At 40.6% G+C, this 19,868-nt stretch overlaps 1 protein-coding gene across 1 annotated transcript in view; it reads right to left on the reverse strand.

Moving 5' to 3' along the window:
• ptprua (protein tyrosine phosphatase receptor type Ua) overlaps positions 1-19,868 on the reverse strand; it is a 203,244-nt gene that overhangs the window by 42,624 nt on the left and 140,752 nt on the right. The window contains exons 10-14 of the mRNA XM_046059024.1: positions 16,036-16,237; positions 13,240-13,342; positions 11,167-11,446; positions 8,555-8,591; positions 1,470-1,608 (exon numbers count right to left, since the gene is read on the reverse strand). Coding sequence (XP_045914980.1) covers positions 1,470-1,608; positions 8,555-8,591; positions 11,167-11,446; positions 13,240-13,342; positions 16,036-16,237 — 761 coding nt within the window. The remainder of the gene's footprint in view (positions 1-1,469; positions 1,609-8,554; positions 8,592-11,166; positions 11,447-13,239; positions 13,343-16,035; positions 16,238-19,868) is intronic.

Consider the following 19,868-nt stretch of genomic DNA (forward strand, 5'->3'; position numbering starts at 1 on the left):
AAAATTCCTGCACAGGATCACTTGTAATCACTTTCTTTACTAATTTGGGTCCGCACACCTTCATCAGTAACTAGATTTGACATGAATTCCATAAGTTTTACCTGATGGTTTGACATTAGTACAGGTGGTCGACAGAATGCAGGATTTCATGGTTCCTTCATGGCATACATTTAGACGTAGACATTAAATACTTACAGATTACAGACTTACAGATTAAATGCACTTTGTTTGGCAATGACTGAAATGCAAATATCCCTAAGGTGGCGTCCGTGTTTTTACCTTTGGTTTGGTTTATTGACAACAGTCAAATATTGTTTTAAAATATAGCATTTCAGAGTTTGTCAGGGACAGAATGATAACGTCCTGGACTTATTTCTATAAGCGTCCCTTGTGTTTACAGTGTCCAACAACCATGAGATTAGGTTACAGGATATTATAAAGTAAAAACTGCTGTTGACGCTAATGTTATCATAAAAAATTAATTTGTTTAGCACGTAGACATGGTAAAAAGGCACGTGTCATATGACATATAGTACAAGATGCAAATATCAATTGATCTAAAAAGTAGGAATGTGTAAAGTCTCTTAGGTAATATGTATGTAGCAGCCATTGTTCAGATATTGTGTTCAAGGTAGGAGGATTTGACTCCTTAATTAAAGGAAACCTTACCATATTTACATACAGTCTAACTATGTACATGCATCACACATCTTACGGCTAAATATAAACACGTCTGCTCCTGTTGCCCCCATGTGGCTGTCTAGTTAATTTTGTGCTGGTGAGATTGGTCCACTGAATCTTATCAGTCACTGCCTTCTTCCAGACATCCCATTCATTCTCCCTACATTCTCTGTGAGAAAATTCCTCAGGGCAGAGTTCCTCTCAAAAAAAAAAAAGAAAAAATAGAAAAAAAAAAAAAATGCCAAAACAACCTTCCTAACCAATTACTAGGCCATCCACTGGCACCTCACAGCTGCTCGCTTCATGTAATTGAGTGGGCAATGGAATAACATGCCCCTTGATGAAATATTTCACACTCAGATGAGTGTTCCACCATTGCCCAGCAAGCGAAGGAAGAATACACTGCAGGTGCGATTGACGACAGAGGTAATTTGCAGGTGGAAAGCAGCCAATGATTCCAGTGCGAGCAGGCTACATTTGAATGTGCTCAGCCAACACGCAGACCTTGAAATTAAAAGACGAGATGAAACACAAAAGCTTGGCTGAGGCAGCAGTGGGAGAGTTTAGGATTAATGCTCTACCATTCCACTAACTCTGGTTGTAATTCACTCTCATTGCCAAATGCTTTCCTCAATAGACCCTAGCAGCCAAGTGGGATAGAGATAAATTTACTCCTTTGGATAGGCTACACAGGAACAGAAGGACTTTTAATGTCTGACTCTGAAAAGGTCTGACCCACCTCACGTCAACTGGCCATCAGACACACAAACATTTTCACAGCCACTCACCCCTTCTTGACTATGATGACGATGGCCCCGAGAAGCAGAATGAGGACCACCAGACCACCGGCGCATGCCCCAAGGATCAGTCCCATGTCTTCGGCATGCTGGGATACCTCCAGGGCCCGCTTAGAGTCCTTGCAGGCAGCTGCACATCATGACAGAGAGGTAAGAAAGAGGAGAAGGCCACTGCAAATGGGTATTCAGTAATAATTGCAAAAACAAGATGCTACATGTAGTGGTTTTATCACATTCATTTTAGCACAATATCATAAACAAACATTACGATTGCCAAGAAAATTGGCAGCGTCTGCTGGTCTCAAGACAGGTCTGGTTTGGTGGGAAATCTGCTGGATTTCCTGACTGATTTATGGCACAAAACAAGAAACGTGTGCTGTTCTTTTACCACAGAGAGAGCCTGAAATGTGAGTTCATCCAAATGACTGAAGAAACATATTTTCTCACTCACAAATAGTGGAGATTTCTATGTAGCTAAGCAAATTGTTTTGGTTTTATTTACCCATTTTAAAACAAATCCACATATTAATAAAAATTATAAATGAACAAAAATCCTTATCAGAACAACCTTAATACTCTTGACAAAAAAAATAAAAAATATATATATACACACACACACACACACACACACACACACACATATACATATATATATTATGATGGTACAGCAGTGCACTGCAAAGTTCATTTATTTAAATCTGCTCTTTTTATCTGCTGGCTAATGTCCTGTTCTTCCACCATGTTCTTTCACTCTTTTTGGACACAGCCCACATGTTGTGTTTTTAACCTTGTGTATGCATACATTACCAAGAAATAGTCTCCCCCACATTGAGGTGGGCTTCCTTGTTGTTGTCCAAAATTATCATGCGTTAAACTGCCTGGTGATAATATCTTCATTGAACCAGTCACAGTAACATTTCAAAGGCTGCAGCTCACTTTCAACTTTAATTTCTATAATACACTCAGTCATGGATCCAAACAGGTTGGGCACAGTGAGGATAAGGATCCTCACTCTGTAGTGTTACGTCCACCAGGCCGATTCAAACAGGCCGGGGAGGGTGTTCGAGGTCACCGCAAAACCCAGCTGGGGCTTTAACAGCAGTGAGTTTGCAGCTAAAGTAGTCCGCGAGCTAGCAACAGCTGTGCTGAAATAATCGCTCGAGGCTGCAATGGAATAAAGAGCTCACCAGACAGCATCAGAGAGGGCCTGAACACTTTTTCAGTGCACTGATATCAGCAACGTGAGTGTCTACAAAGAGGAGCTAAAAATGTTTGGCTTGGGTGAGACGACGCACTGGTTATCTTACCGAAATGATGCATGCTCTCATTCAGGCAGCTATTTCCCGCCTACCCATATGTCACAGTCTCAGTGAATTTCTTTCTGCGTTGCCATCTCAGCTAGCCAAGAGCATGAAATCCCCCTCTCTATGAATCATCTGGGCACCCTGTTGTGTTTTATCCAAAGGTGAAAAATTGCTATTAAGTACGAATGAATTGAAGCAGTATTATTACACTCTCGGCAGCATGCACTTCATTAACAAACCATCTCATTGATGGGAAAACAAATAAGGTGGGGAACAAAACAAAATGCAGAGAGATGGAAGCAGGACAACTGAGTTGGACAACATCTCTGTATTTTGACAAAGCAATGATGCTCCACTGGGGAGTTATTGCCTTTTGTCTGTGACTGAAAAGAGGGGGGGGGGCTTTACAGTGAGGCAGAATGCTCAGTTTGGCTTGATAAGCTGTGGATTGGTGGGGACTATAGCTCCTGGCAGACAATACAGCCTGACAGACTTGCCATAATCACACAAATCATTCTGGGTGAGTCATTCTGCCTTTGGGGCCATGATTAGAAATTGGCTATCACGGTAAATTTCCTTGCACCAAAACATCCTGCAGTGGTCAAGCAGGGAAATCCACAGGGATAGGAGAGCTTTAAGATAATGGGACGCGTGTGTCATCATAATTTGTCATTTCCTTGTATTGGTCAGCAATTTATCAAGACACAGCGTGTTATTTTGTGTCTGAGAGGACAGAGGACACAAGCATACGCAGAATGTAAATCCTCAAAAGAATGTGGGCAGCATAAACAAATACAGGCTGTACACTAATGAAGGCCTTGAAGGAGGCTGGGATTAACTGTGTTATATTGGTTCACTTAGGTAAATTCAGTGTAGAGTACCACAGCACTTATTCCATTAGTGCACCAACAGAATCACGGCACATTCACCACTCTCCTGCTATGAGTTTTTTAACAAAAACACTGTTCTCCTTCCACAAATAATTCCAATCGCTTCTACTTTGCCATTTTTTGGATCAGTGTTACGGTACTGTCAATACACGTAAACACTTCACTATTCATAATTTCTTAGGAATGAGTTTGAAAAAAGACAAACACATTAAACATATATTTTCAATAAAAAAAAGCCATCCAGCAAGAACAAATAAGGGCTGGTCCCTAATAAAGGCCTTACAGGAAGCTGGAATTACCTGTACCTCGTGTAGCTAAATGCAGTATAATGTACATATTCACAGCCCTTTTTCCGTAAGTACAACAACAGAATGACGTCACACTCTGAGTTGCACTTTAAGAGAAACCCGGTTCTCATTCTCTATTTGCAATCGCTACTTTGCCATTGCTTTGATCGTATTAAGGTACTGTCAACGAAAGATACATCATATTATTCTTGTCATTAAGGAGAGAGAAGACATAAACATAGATTTGCCGCTTTTCCCTCGCATGGTACCAGCTCAACTCGCCTCGCCTTTTTTGTTTTTCCATCGTGGAAATGTTGTACCTGTACCTGCTCCCTGGTAGTTTTTTTCATCTCATCTCCGTCGAGATTCCAAGTGAGCTGAGGCGATGCTAAAATGTGACGTGAAAACACACAGCAGGCTGCAGATTGGTCAGAGAGAATTGTTACTATTCACTGCATTCATTATTGAGAAAGAAAGTTTATATTTTATATTTTATGTACGTTATTTCATCACTAAATCCATCGAAGTTTTGAGGTGAGAAATCAACTGTGTAGATTTCGAATACTGACAGTTTTACGAAAAGGGATGGTGGATCAAAAATGTGCTTGAATGTTTTCAGAGTGGAGGAGTGGCGGCGGGGGAAGCTCGCAGCAACCCGAGGGAGTAGCTCGTGAGGCCCGCCACCCGCTCACAGAGCCCTCTGGTCCCAAAGTCCCACAGACCAGTGCAGCCGACGCAGCAGAGACTCCAGCAACAACAGCAGAAAACAGCGAGAACACTCCGCTTTTCTGTCTTTACATTCTGAGTAATGCTGAAAGGTTTTAAATTAAATCAAAGAGCTATGCTCTCTAGAAAGCTTCTAATGTTTCATCGGCAGTTAATTTACTGTGAAATCAAAGGCAATCAATTAATGAATAAAAAACAGTATCTGTTAAAAAAAAAAGAAGCAGAGTGTGAGTATGGCATACGTATGTTGTTTTGAAATTTTTCTTTTTTAGAAACTGAAAGGGGAGCAGATCAGAGAACAATTCACCACAATGTGATACTAATATAAGCCGGTTTCTGTGTCTCTCTACAGTTGAGGTAAATGAAGTATAGACAAATTATTTAAGAATTTATAGTATGACACCATTCCATTCAGCTGTCACATAGATTTTAAGCAAAATGTTCAAATGCTGCAAAAGCTAAATGTGAATTTGACGCCTTTCTACTGGCTGAGCAGACATGAATAAAAGCCTCCTCTTGGAGTAGAATGGTGAATATTTCAAGGTGATTTGGTTTGTAATGAATACGTTCTCAGCTAATACTGACGACAAAAAAACACAAAGCAAAGAAAAAGGTCCAGTGAGGCGAAAAAAACAAAACAAAAAAAAGCCACCTCTCGCCCACCACTGCGGTGGTGTGGCCAGGCCCTCTGGTGAACGCAGCTGGCAGCATCTGTGTGTGGGAAGCTGGTGAGAGGAAATAAAAAGCAGCCAGGAACGTTCCAAGCAGAACGTCTGTGCCACGTCGGAGGGAACTGAAGTAACATCCACATATCTGCCACCGTAATATATATACACACCTATTGTAAAACACAGCTTCTATAAATTTCACTGCAACCCACTTCCTGCGCTTACGTGACAAAACCGGCAGACAATAGTAAGACAGAATTCTCTAATGTCATCTCACTTCAGATAAGAAAGAGTTCAGGGAGAGGAATCCAATTTAACTGCCACCTTTCTCAAGAGTACAGCAAACTTCAGACATAATTCAGTGGGGAGGAAGTGGGGAACAACTCCATTTCACCCTCTGCCTCTCTCCCTCTCCCCTATTGTTTGAACTGAGAGCCTTCTATCTGTGACTGTCTCTCAAGCAAACACTCCTGGCCGCTTCCTCTCTCAGGGAGAAAAAAGGATATGTTGCCGCATTCTGGATTTCAAAGCCATCAGAGCCCAAGAGGGGTTTGCCAAAATGTCAGTGTCAGTGATTCAAGAGGAACAGAGTAGGAGCACGGATGAATGTTTGCTTTCACCTTTCCTTCGGTGTCTCTGCTGAGGGGATATTGGCACGGGGGCTTCCCTCCTGCAGCACCCAAAACAACACTAAGTCTGTGTCAAATCCCCTAAAAGCAGCCTGATCCAGGATAACTGTCGAGGTATCTGACATGCACCCTGTGCCACAGCTGAAACCACTCGAAACACTAGAGTGTTTCACCTTTTTAACATTATGTTAGCCAGGAAGTGACAACCTTGTGGCCTGTGTATCACCCCTCTGCTATTGTGGTAGCATTTTGAGAATTACAGTTTTTAAAAACCTGCTTCCTATTTTCATCACCTTAACACAATAGAGAACAATAACATTGCATTCAGCAGCTTAATTGCTGAGACAACACTGCAAGACACAGTTTTACAAAGGAGTTCATGGGGCAACCACAGGAGCAGGCAAGACATGTCCTCAATATAACCAGATCTTGGTGTTGAAATGACTAGTAGGTACAACATGTTTTGGAATCTGTGCAAGTTAAATGCTACAGTAAATTTAACACTCATTTTGCAGATTTATCTGTAACTAGTAAACTGTAAAGAACATGTGGTTAAGATAATAGGCGCTTGTTAAACACCAGTCTGATTGCTACAGTATTTGCCCCAGGACCACAGTCACTAAGAACCCACATCTCAACCATGAATGAAATATGAGTGAAATAATAATATTTATCAAGTGTCAATGCTAGTTTCCATCCAACGCATTTGTCATGTTCATGGTCAGCGCCCACGTTGTTTAAATAGCAAATGCACTTGCACCCGTCTGTGCGACCATGGGAGTGTTGGGCTTAAAATGAGGTGCGGTCAGGCAAATTGTTGGCTCATTGAGGCAGCAGAACTTGCTTGTAGCATTGACCCAAAAAGAAAAAGAAAAAACAGCTCTAAAGTCAATGCCGCAGTATTCGATCAATGCTGGAAAATGCTCGAAAAGAGAGACACTGATTCATCCTGGGCTCCATCAGAGGGTCTAAATTCTTTCAGAAGCTAAAAGTTGAATTCTGTTTCCTCTGGAGAGTTTCCTCTCTTACATGTCAAGTTTATAAATACAGTTTTTTTTTTGGTTTTGCTGCTTAAATGCCCCAAAATATTTGTGACTGACAGCAGCCTCTCTAATCAGAGAATCACGAGAATCTAAGGAATCTAAGGAAAACACTCACACATCAGTGAAACACGAAATAAAGAAACCACTGGAAGAGAGAAATGTGGCCCACGACTGGGTCATCATAGTTTCTAATAAAGCAGCACGGTGAGGATCTAGAAGTTTCATTGAGGAGACTGCGTCTATCTGTCTGTTAAGAGACTCCAGTCTGCAGTGGGGTTCAGACACTTCACTGATAAACCACAGAGCTGGCACAGGCTTCATGATCAGAGACGGTTTTAATCTCACATCCACTCTTCTGTCCATACCCCCCCGCTGCTGTGAGTCTGCAATTCAATCAGTCCATTGATGGTTTTTATAATGCGCCATTCATCCACAGATATAATAGCAATGTGCTGAGGTACAAGCGCATCTGGATTTAAATGGAATGGGAGATGACACTCTGATTGATTTATTGCATGTTACGCTCAAAACACACCCAGGACTAATTCACAGAGTAAGTACAACTCTTTTGAACCATGCGCCTGGCACAGTGACTATTTTTTATGCCGATAAACTAGCATAATCGCAGTTGGACACACCCCAAACGCAACGGAGCCGTGCGCTTAGATTGTTAAAATAGGGCCCTTAAAGTTACATGCCTTGGTTGATTTAGCACCTTAGACACCTGTGGCTTTATTCAAGTGACTGGGCACCGTCCTGGAATTCCGGTATCCAAGTTCTTATCATCCATCCAGGATCAGTTTACAGCACACACCAACAAACCGCAGGCTTTAATAAAGATGACTAAAGAAAAACAGTAAATAATGTGGTCAGTGTGGCACATGGGTTCTCATCACATGGATTTTTCCATTTCCATTAAAGCTTCCTCTCCTCTAAATTCCTTTCTCCACATTTGTAGCTGTGATCTCTCCGGGCAAAAACATCTACACTGTCTGGTCCTCTCTGTACTGCCCTTATTGCAGCCATGTCTGAACTAACTGTGGCCATTCATTTAACTCACAATGATGTATGGCTTCTGGGAAATGATGTTTGTTAAATGCCACTAAAAACATTAAATTGCTGTCTAAACAAATAAAAAGAACTGCACAACGTACTGTTGAATAAAGCTATGTTTTAGGGCTGAATTAGGGCTGTATTCATTTATTTATTGCGTTATTACAAATGTCAATTTGATTGAGGTTTTCTTACTTCTGGAACAGAACCTGGAGGTTCTGGTTTCACTTCGGTTCCCTATAAATTGTTGATATTTCTAATTGGCATAAACCCGAGGATCCACCTGCCCTAAAAAGCATCATCTTATCTTGTGCTGGAAACCACCTCTCTGTGTGCCATAAAGCTATGAAACAATCCAATTAGGTAGCTTACAATGTAAAAGGGACGAAGAAAATAGCCTTCATGTTTAAGGTATACTGGATTATACTGGATCATAATGAATGCGATATGGATTTATTGATATGAAAGTTTGTTACCTTTGCGAGCAATCCGAATGCAGTTTATTCTGGTCTCCTGTGAGTAAAAAGAAAAGCCTTAGTTAATTCATTTGGCTTGGTACCATGAAGACACAATGACTCGCGGGACAAAAAGCCACCCTAAGCGAAGGTTAATTATCAGTCAGTCTGTCAAAATCCACAACCTTGTCTAAAACTTGCAACAAAGGCAGCCGTGTGTGTCAAAGTCACCCAGACCTTTGCGGCGGAGGACAAAAGAGAAATTTCCGAGCGGATGACATCTCATTGTGATATAAGAGACCTATGCTCCCCTCCACCATGAGAGGTCTCTCACCCGGGTCCACTGATTGGCTCTGCCCCTTCCCACACCCCAAACAGCTACCTCCGTCCCAGAGACAGAGGGGCATGTTACCAAATTAAGATTTAAGGAAGTTAAATCAGCCTTTATGGGCAATTATGCTAATCTGTGCTCTGAGATCGGAGTCAAAACCCTTTCACCTAAAACGCTTGCCAAATTACCTTTTTTAATTGCAAATCTGTTTCAAGTGGATTCTCATCTCCTCTCATCTGAAACTGTGACAGATAAGTCATATGTACTCCCACCCAGGGGTTATTAATGCAGCGGAAGGTAGTATGCCATGTGTCACCCTGTCCTCTGTCAAGGTGGGCTTTTAGCCTTTTGGAACACAAACACCAGTGCTTGTCAAAGCAGCAATTTAATGTAACTGAGCCCACAATCCTGTTAGGGATAGAAATATATAATGTACAGTATAGTGAAGAATCTTCATCCGTGGGGTGTATTTCAATAGCATTTTAGAAAATTTGATTTCTGATGGGCATATTAAATCTGAATCCTTTCTAATCCCTCACAGAATCCATTGAGGTTCTGCTTTCAACATCAACAAACTCAGAGATTCAGTTGAGATATAATCACTTTTTGTTGTCTGAGAGCACACAAACGTCACATATTTGAGAGGTGAGCACAGGCTTGCAAACAAGTCCCATTGGTGTTTTAACAAGTTACCTACATAAAGAATTAATGTTAATTAGCTAGAGCTGAAACTGCTACCATCTCCATTTGAGATACTATATTATGCCATCTTTATTTAAGATATCACGGGTAGCATATTCGGATAGAAATTATTTATTTTTTTAAAATTGCTGACGATCAGCCACTGTCTCGACGGCATGCCCAACAGCAAGGTTGCACAGATTTATGGGCGTGGAAACAGACCACGCTTGTGGGTCATGCGCAGAACCGCAAAGTAACCCATCTAGATAGGCAGCGTAAATCGACAGAACAGCGGCCCCAGGTGATAAGTAATGTTAAACACAACACAGGGTTGGAAATGAAATATCAGAATGCTGGTGTTTTCATTTTTAGTGTAATAGATAGCAGCAATCTAGATACAGACTCCTACAGACTTGATAGAGAGAAATTATGCTTGGAAAAGTGTGAGTTTGTTTCCTGCTTGTGTGCTTCCAACGAAACTGGGAGCAACAATCATGCACCTCTCAAGCCCCACTGAAGGCGTATCTGCCAAAGCAATTACTGTTTCAATTCAATGGCAGCTCGTGGTCCACAGTAAGCCCCGTACATCTAATTTATCCTGGGTAATTGTCAAAATAATTTTTTTTTCTTTCTCCCTGAGCAGCCCATCTCTCCTGAAACACGACTATAGTTTAGAAAATAGATTGGAGATGAAAATGTTTGCAGGACAAAAAAGGAAAATCATCAACATGAATTATAATATTCAGTTTGTTGTGTTGGTTGATTTTGGCCCAAGAGCTGCTCTGCCAACAGAGCTTTTTATTTTGGTTTTGAGGGAGAATCATTAAAAATGGCGATCCATAATGGAAAAAGCTTGCTACTGATTTCAGATCAAAGGATGACAGTGACACGGTGTGTTGGCTCTGACCCAGACCAGAGGCTGATTGTGGTCTTCCCAGCTCTGAAGGCCCATCTATCAACACCCAGGGGAAAACTGGCTGCATCATCAGAGGAGTCAGACACCAACATCTCGGTGAGAAGCTGCAGCCAGACAGGTGCACTTAAGCTCCATATGGGCCTAACGGCTTAAACAGCATATACTTCCACTGCTTCTGTGCCAGCACACTCCTTATTCAAGCTTCAGTCACTTTTTCATTTGCTCAAAGAAGTCCTTTCAACAGGTTAAGCCTGAGAGGCAGAGTTTGATTTTCCAAGCTGAATAAAAGATTCTTAGAAGTTTTGAAAGAGCTTGAATATGAGGGAATCTGACAACTGGATTCTCAACAAAATGCAGGAGCACACAGTCTGTTCTGCATGTAATCATCGTCTGAAAGGTATTAAGATTAATTCGGCCACTTTGCTTGAGTAATTCATTGAGAAATGATGCAACATTAAAAAGTCAAAGATTTACCATTTGGGAAAAAATCTACCGAAAGCTATTCTAAAAATGCATTAAAGACATCACCCCATTTAGTAATAAACAAAGCCTTGTTTATGCAGTGGACTGCTTCCTCTCTCGTAGCACCTCCAGCATACTTGCTGGACACAAATCTAAATTGACTGTCAAGGTTGCTAAAACATAAAAGCAGCATGTATGAACTCCAGAAAGAAAAGCCTCGTCAGGCATCTCAATTGCTCTTACCCCTCTGAAGTTGCTGGTGGCCTGAAAGTAGATGAGGTAGTTCTTGGTGGGGTCTAAAGGGCTGTTCCAGTAGCCGTTGTAGGTGTGGTTGTCACCCACGGTGAAGGGCGTGGCCTCGGGCAGACTGCTGGGAGCCAGCTCAGCTGTGTAGTAATGAGGGGCCCCTTTGGCCTGCGCCTCGTTGTGGGAGTTTGGTGTGGGGAAACAGTCGACGGTGCCCAGCTCCCTCCTCTTCACCTGACGGGAACCATCCTCTTCCACCACCACCACCTGGTAGGCACTGGAGGACGACAGCGTGGAGCAAAACAAATTATTGTCATCATTCAAAACAGACACATAAATATACACTGTAGTGTATGTTTGCTATGGTGTCCAGACGTCCCTGGTTTACAGGGACAGTCCCTGGTTTTGGTGTTCTGTCCGTCTGGAGCTGTCCCTAGAAATTATCCTGTTTTTAATTGTGTGTTAATCCTAGACTGTAGAAATCAGATTTTACGTGGCCAGAAAGACTGGACAGCAGGGCATACAGGGGCCGTGCTGAAAAGTGATTGTCCGCCGAAAACTGACTGCCGTCCGCGGCAGCGCGCAGCATGTAACGTTATCATCCAGTCTCTTTATGACTACAGCTGCTTTTATCTGGATCAAACAGACATAACGTGCAAATAAACATCACTTCACAACATCACTTAATGTCCGTGGTAATAGCAAAGGTAAGTCTTTGTGATACTTTAACGTTTCTTTTAATGGAATAATCACAATTGTGGCAAAATAAGTGTTTGCAGTTTATAGCGTAATCAGCCATGACATGAGTATAGGCTATAATAGAAGACTTGCTGATGGATTATATGTTTGGTAGCCATATGTCTAATATCCTTATATATATATAATATATAATATATAATATATTTGGAAAACAGACTGAAGCCTATAATTGACATGACTTACTGCTGAGTTATATATAAAATAAAGACATGATCTCTTTTGCAATTGTCCTTACAACTCTACATTATTTAACTTGCTGTGTACCAACCAACCCAGTCCTTTTTACCTTTAATGGCAAATACAACCCATGTAATGCAGTATTCCACTTTCCACTTGCCAGAAAGTGATTGCAGCCTGTACTTATTCACTGAAAGGTAGTTTCTGCCTCAAAATGACTTGATTTCATTCAGAAGAGTTATATTTGACAGATTATAAAACCGAAATTGTCCCCATTTTTATTTCATATATAATATTATATTTTTTAACGACATACTGACTACCAAACCAAACATGTCCCCGGTTTTTATTTCAGAAATCTGGTCACCTTAATGTTTGCAAGATTATATTTTTGTGTTTATGGAAGCAACTACAATTATTATTATTATTTTTTTTTTTTTAAGAAACAAATAAGAATTTGAAGGAAAAAAGGAACATAATCACAGTTATAGTGTTTCTGTTTGATGCAAAATACCAAAGGAATTTCCATATGTAAATTATATTACACTTTATATACTTTGGAAACATACCATATGCCTTTATAAACTAAAGCCCATTAGACATTTTGTGTTCTATTCCTATATTCTCCTAAGAAGGAGTGGAGTTTCTTTTTCAGGTTTTCTCAAAGCCTAGTGCTTCCATTTTTCTCAACCCTGATGCCTGACTGAAATTGGAGTGTGGCGCTCTTTAGAGTGTCAACCAGTCAACATACAGTGTGATCGGTTGACATGTGCTGTCATTCCATAACACCACATGGTCAGTCTGCTTTCAGGATAGAGAGAGTGATTTGTCTTTTTTTTGTTGGTGGCTGTTTCAATGCTAGACCAATCGCTGCAGTCAGCTGTTAGATTGAGCCTCCTGATGTGATACAGATCAGTTTGAGGAACAGATTCCTGGTAAATAACTTGAAACACGTCATACATTCTGAACAAAATCCTAGAAGAAAACCTCTCTTCTTTATACATTGTGCTTAAAATGGTGGCTACAAGCCTAGAGAACTATTTTCGCTCGTTTTGACTGCAGATATAAATATCACGTTGCGGAAGGAGCACTCAATGAATGCTGGCGTAGGAGTGAACAGTGTATTAGTTGTACCTGACAGGAGCCCCTCTCGCCAGCGCAGGGCGCAGCAGCACAGTGATGGTATTCTCAGACTCACTCAGCGGAGAGGGGATGTCTTCATAGTCAAACACTGGGGCTGAGAAAAGAAATGCAGCGGGGAAAACCACACAGAGTAGGAGTTAAGGCAGAGTCAAAAAAAGTTGAAAGACTGGGGAAGAAAGCCAGAATCATTTTAAGTATTTCATTTTTGCACTTCCTGAGAAAGATCAAACATGTTTTGTTTAGATATAAGAGTTTAAAAAGACATGTAGCTGCACTTCTGTTGGATTTTTTAGTAATTCTTCCACCCCTGCATGAAAAGACAGAGTGTGCTATCTTTATTCATTACGTCCCCTGTGTACTATAGTGTGGGGAGGCCTCCCACACAGTGCCATTGACTGATGATGACTAGAAACAGCAGCCAACTACAGAGAAAACAAGAGGCCCTTATAATATAATTAGGACAGATCTCAAAGCTACACAACCTCAGCAAAGCTCCGGGGACAATGAGGTTGAGTGTTCCCATCTCTGTTTACTACAGGGAGTGAATTAACTGGAGTATGTAGTGAAGCAAATGGCTACCCTGGTACAGCAGATAAGCTGAAACAAAAAGGCTCCAAAATGGAAATGGAAATGTTTCTGCTTCTGAGGCAGGGCATTAATGCTTGTTGTAAAAATCTGCTTGTGTAACCTGTCATCCTGAAAAACACACACTCTAGCTCGCACACAACAGCTGAGGTCTGCATTTTACATCGTGGTGTTGAGGAGAGTTCGAGCCGGTGCATGTTAGGTGGTTAAATCCAGCATAAATTATGAAAAGACTTTACACGTTCACGCTTGCTATCACACCGGCGTAGGTCCCGGCTTCCCACTGAGCTTTCCTGAAAGCGCAGCTAGAGAGCATGTGATACTGTAGGTTGAACTGTATACCTTGACGGCTGTGAGCACACATACGTAAGCTTCGAAACCAGATGGAACTGGTACAGATAATACGAAGGGATGACGAACAGGCTGCATTATTTACAGTGTGGGGTCACGACAATGAAGGACTCAAGATCAACCTTTCTAGTAAAATTCATGGTGTTTTGATCCAGCGAGGCACAAAAGTATTTTAATTCAATCAATTTTATTTGTTTTTTTCCCCAACAATAACCTTTACTTATGCAGTAAAAGTCCACCGAGCTCCATGTTTTGCATCGGCAGCATCATGATTCAGTCATGTAATTGCTGTACAGCCCGGTACACTTCTTCTGTTGCGTGGTGCTGCACCTGTGCAGTTGGAGGTTGAGTGGGATGCTTAAATGCACTACAACAATAGCATTTGTCATTAGAATAAATGTTTTAAAAACAATTCATATGACCTGATCTATATAAAGCAGGTGCAACAGAGACAGAAAACAAACAAACTAGTGTGCCCGCCCATGACCTTCTGGGGGCTCCATACAAATGAATAAATCATGCTTCTAAAATCCAAACAATTTTTGTTCAGGAGCACTAATTAGCACAACATAACCTTAACAATAGTTGACATTCTAGGCTAAATGTGTGTATCCACACATCTCTATCCAAAATCAACATGAAACTGCACTAAGGTGGCTCATTAATAATACATTGTTTATAGTCTCACAACTTGAAGCACTTTACTCCAATGTAGCATCACGACTGCATTGCAGTTTTGCAGAGCAAACAAAGGTGCAAAGCTAACACTCAGTGTTGGCTTGGATTTAATGGAAGGCACTTTTGCTTTGACTTTGGACAGAGGTCCATGGATGTACTTAGATGGATGTTTGACTCTCAAACAATGTTGTCTTCCCCAATCTCAACCCTGACAATCTGCAAAAAAATAAAGCAAACACTTATGACAAAATAAGTATGTTAAAGCATGTTAAAATGTCAACAACAATGTTCAGTTTTGCTTTCTGGTAATTTGTGCACACCAATGATTAATTTTAAGAGCTTTCTCACAAAAAGAATATTTGCATTGGTTCATAATAAAAGAAGAATGACACACTACTTCAGCCTTAGCTTTCTTGACAGATTACTGTAAACGTAGGTTGTTTTAGGCATTTTAACAACACAAAAAAGGCCCTGAATAGCTGCTACTCAGGTTTCAACGGGTTTCAAGACAGCATCAAAAGGTTTATATTGATGCACTGCAGAAATAAGAAAAAAGAAGCAAGTTCTATCCGCTGACCTGTTTGGGAAGTCTACTTTTGACTTTTTCTAAAAAGATTTCTTTAAAGATTCCTGGAAAAATCCAAATCATCCACACACTTAATCCCACAGGTTTTTTGTGGAAATATAACAATAGCATGTGATGTTTCATCTGAGTAAACACAATTAGAAAAAGAGCTTGCAGATACCCATTTGCAGATGAGTGTTTCACATTCCCCAGAGACACATTTTTTTTCTCTCACAGACCGATTTCAAGATCCATACCAGCAACCTTTTCACTCACAGACACAGCGTCTCTTAATTTCGGAGCCATAGCGTCTCCTTTGAGTGATAAACACAGACACTGGTTGCGTTGTTGTCGGCTGAACAAAACAGTTTTCCTCCAAACCATTCTATCGGAACATTTGTAGTTTCAGTATAATTCAGGTCTGCCGTTCTTTCAATGATGAAGGCAATGCATGTCTGAAAGCTGTTTGGCTGAGGGAAAATGAAGATAATTTGTACAATTTAAAAGTATAGGCACAATTTAATGAAAAGCTATTCAAAAGAGGGCAATTACACGTCATTATATAGTCTTCCCCCCCCCCCCCCCCCCCCCCCAGCACAAGGCCTCACCAGAGATGTTGGTGGTGATCTCGGTGAGCGCTGTCTGGCCGAACCCCTTGGCGGTTCGGGCCCGGACTGACACCAGGTAGGTGGTTCCAGGATGCAGGCCAGAGAACATGTGGTAGGTCTCGTTCCTCAGCTTGGACACTGTGCGGCGAGGACCTGGCACGTTAATGCCTGGGTCTGACGACTCGATACTCTGGTAGCTGATCTGGAAACAGAAAAAAAGATGCCACTGGATTAAAAGACGAGTTCACGGCCCTGCTGGCAGCTCTGCGAGGTTTCAATTCTACTGCTCAATGATGCTTTGAGATACATGCTAATGTCAGTATGGTAACGTGCTCACTGTGACAATGCTAACAAGCAGATAAGATGCTAGATTAGGATGTTCACCATCTTAGTATGGTGTTAGTATGCTAACGTTTTGCACATTAGCACTACAGAAGCAATTACAGCTGAGGATGTTGGGAATGTCATTCGTTTAGTGGTTACTAGAGGAGAACATGAATATCTGCATCAAATTTCATGGCAAGCCACTCAATAGCTGAGTGGTTAAGTGGTGGACTGACCAACATACTAACATTGCCATCCCCATAGCTCTTGTACCAAGCTATGGTAATGACCAAACTTTCAAAAATATAAAAGTTAGATTTTAGTTTTTCACTTTAGCATATGTTCAAATTAGGTCATGGTAAGTATTCCCCTATTTATACCATTAGTAGGTCAAAACAAATCTTACTGTATAAGTCTGTATACTACCTGTAATATGCTTCACAAAGCCTATAGCTTGTTACTCACACTAACTGAAAGATTGGATTTAGATGGCATTTTATTTAAAGGCTCTCTCATGAGAAACACCTCTCAATTAATCTTAGGACACCTGCAAAAAAGATGTCGTCTCACAGCGCAGATCTAATAAATCTTATGCTGCAGTTAGCCACTGATAATCTGACTCTGTGTCATATCCTCGTTCTGTAGCACTGTTGGCCTGATTAATACAGTTTTCTGGATTTGTTGATAAAGCAAAGGCTAGGCGATGGTCCGTGGGTAGCAATAAAATGACAGGTCAGTTCAGTTCGACAGCTCTCTTATTAATCCATAGAGGGAATACAGGACATGACTTCTGGGGCACAAGATGATGTTGTTGATGGCATACAAGATTGCAGTTTCTTTGTTTAATAATGTAACTCAGTCTCGTTCTCCCTCTCCCTTTATGTTTCACAAGTCCCCTTGTAAGTATTGTACATTAGAGCCCATGGACATTTCAGCATGGTCGATATTATCGACTTGCATTGGTTACCGGTAAAATTCTATTATTTGCCCTCAAAAGCTTGGCCACACAATATTTAACTGATAGGCTAATTCCATATTCTGCGCCTAGGTCACTTAGGTCATCTTCACTACTCCTCCACCTAACCCAACTCCTCTTAGTACTACCTTCTTACACCTTAAAACTAAAGGTGACCGGGCCTTTTCTGTTGCTGCCACCAGGCTTTGGATTTCTCTGGCTTTTACCTGATTCTGTCCCTTATTTTTAATTGTTCTCTCTCACCATTTTAATATGATGTTGTTCTTATTTATTTCCTTTTAGCTTCTTTGAATTTAATTTAAACGAGTACTCCATATTCCTTTTATTGATGTGTATTGGTGCACTAGTTTTATTGTGTATTTGGATACACAGTTGTATATCCTCTTTGTTCTTTTGTTCATTTATACTTGTATTTGTGTGTACTGTGTTCTTGGAAAGTACATTGGGTTAACTCCTGTTGTTTTTAAATGTGCTATATAAATAAAGCTGACTGACTGACCGATTTTAGCTTATAGATATATATATATATATATATATATATATATATATATATATATATATATATATATATATATATATTTTAGATATAACTTTGCATCGGATAACATTTGCAATGCTAATTAGCATTAGAAAAGGTTGTCCTGAGGTGCGATTGAACACTCAACCCTTGGGTTACAAGTCCTGCACTTTACCAAATGAGCAAACCAAATTACATGTTGATGTGAGTCAGTATTATGCCTTATATTCTCATCCACCATCTAATGGTTGAAAATATTGTTCCGATGCAAAACTTATTTGCCGACCCCTGCAGTATATTACTAATTCTTCTTCTTTGAACATATGTATTCAACATAGTGATAAGTGTCTACACTGCCTGAATTCTACCAGAAGTAAAACAAGAACGTAGTGACGAAACACGCTCTGTAGCGCTGTTTCGTCTACTGTAGAAACATAACAATGCAACGTGGTGACATCCATTGAAGGGGGGACCCGCAGTTATGTAGATATAAATGGTAGAATGATAGAAGTTCTAAAACGAATCAATGAGCCACTCTGTTGCATGGACATGAATGTTTCTTCTATGTGGTGAATGTGGGGACTATAGTTTATTTTGCATCAATTCTACATACGCCATTCTGCTGCTGTAAAAAACAAATTAAATTAAAGTAGTCCTCAACAAAGCACTATTAACTATATAGCTGTGATTTGTGTTTAAAGATTTACATCTTCAGTAGGAAATGAACAGGCTAAGGGCTGAGAGCCACAACAGGGTAGGGAAGTCTTGAGGGACTAACACAGTTTTGGTCTATTCATTGGATTTCATTGGATTAGTATTTCCAGATTTATTCCTTAACGGCTAAGTTCAGTATATTTCAACCTGTTTCCATGTCCCACTATTTGTGTCTCTGTGACTAATTGGGACCACATTTTTTAAAATTGAAACTGTAGTTAGCAGCAGTAAAGGATTACACCCTGTGATCCTTGCAGGCAATAGTACACAGTCAAAGTACTTGTTTTTGACAGGCTCAAACTGTTAATATATTTTTCTGACTTTTTTTAAGGAGTAAGATCCTTTTTATTGCTCTCGTCAAAACCACCAGACTCCCTTGACAAAAGCTAATTGTACCTTGCATAACGCAGGTGTTGCTGGTGTACTGCTGCCTTGGCCGGTTATTCTGTTTGTGCTATTGTGTGACTTTGATGTGGGGGTGACTTTGGTTGTTTTAAAGGGTTAAAAACCCCGAACTCACATAATTACACAAACAAACTGATCGAGGCAGTGGTAGACTAGATAGGTAAAATTATGTTTTTTGTCAATGGGTCTGGTGGCATTGATGAGGGCGGTATTGCTTACACTGTGTGTGTGTGTGTCTGTGTGTGTAGAACGTTTGTCCCTTTTGACAATAATGAGCAGAGTATAGTAGTTAGTGGCCCCAGCTGCTTCCCCTGTGTCCCCATTGGCTTTCTGGGCCAAATAAATAAGTATTTATTTTCATTACAATTATTACTAGTGATACTGTTGTTGTTGCTGCTCCCTGCCAAGCTTCAGAGTGATGATGCAATCATCTTTAGAGTGAGCATTCATTCCCTGAGTTGAGAACGAACTCCCTACACCTTTCTTTATTACTTTTTGATGCAGGTTTTTAATTCCTAACCTGTTGTAGCTGGTTTACATGTTTGTTGATGTGGAGTGCACCGTGGCTCACATGCTATAACTGTCTTGTGGGCAGTGTGTTTAAATTGTCCTTGACTGCTTATAATGAGATTTGGGGATATGCCCTGTGACTTTAAAAAAAATATTCCTTTTACTGACTTCATCACATTGGATGATAGTGGCTATCTTAAAACTCATGACTGCAGTAGGCTAATTGTTGACTGTGGTTGCATTAGTTAATATTGATGAAACTACATATTTTGTGCACGTTGTTTACAGTCACAGTACCCTCCAGAGAGAGGCAGCATGAATAAGAACCTGAGAATGGTAGCTCAAGGAAGACTTTTCAAAGCAGCAACAGGCCAACAGTTCAATCAT

The sequence above is a fragment of the Micropterus dolomieu genome, linkage group LG09 (genome assembly GCF_021292245.1).
Source record: "Micropterus dolomieu isolate WLL.071019.BEF.003 ecotype Adirondacks linkage group LG09, ASM2129224v1, whole genome shotgun sequence".
NCBI lineage: Eukaryota > Metazoa > Chordata > Actinopteri > Centrarchiformes > Centrarchidae > Micropterus > Micropterus dolomieu.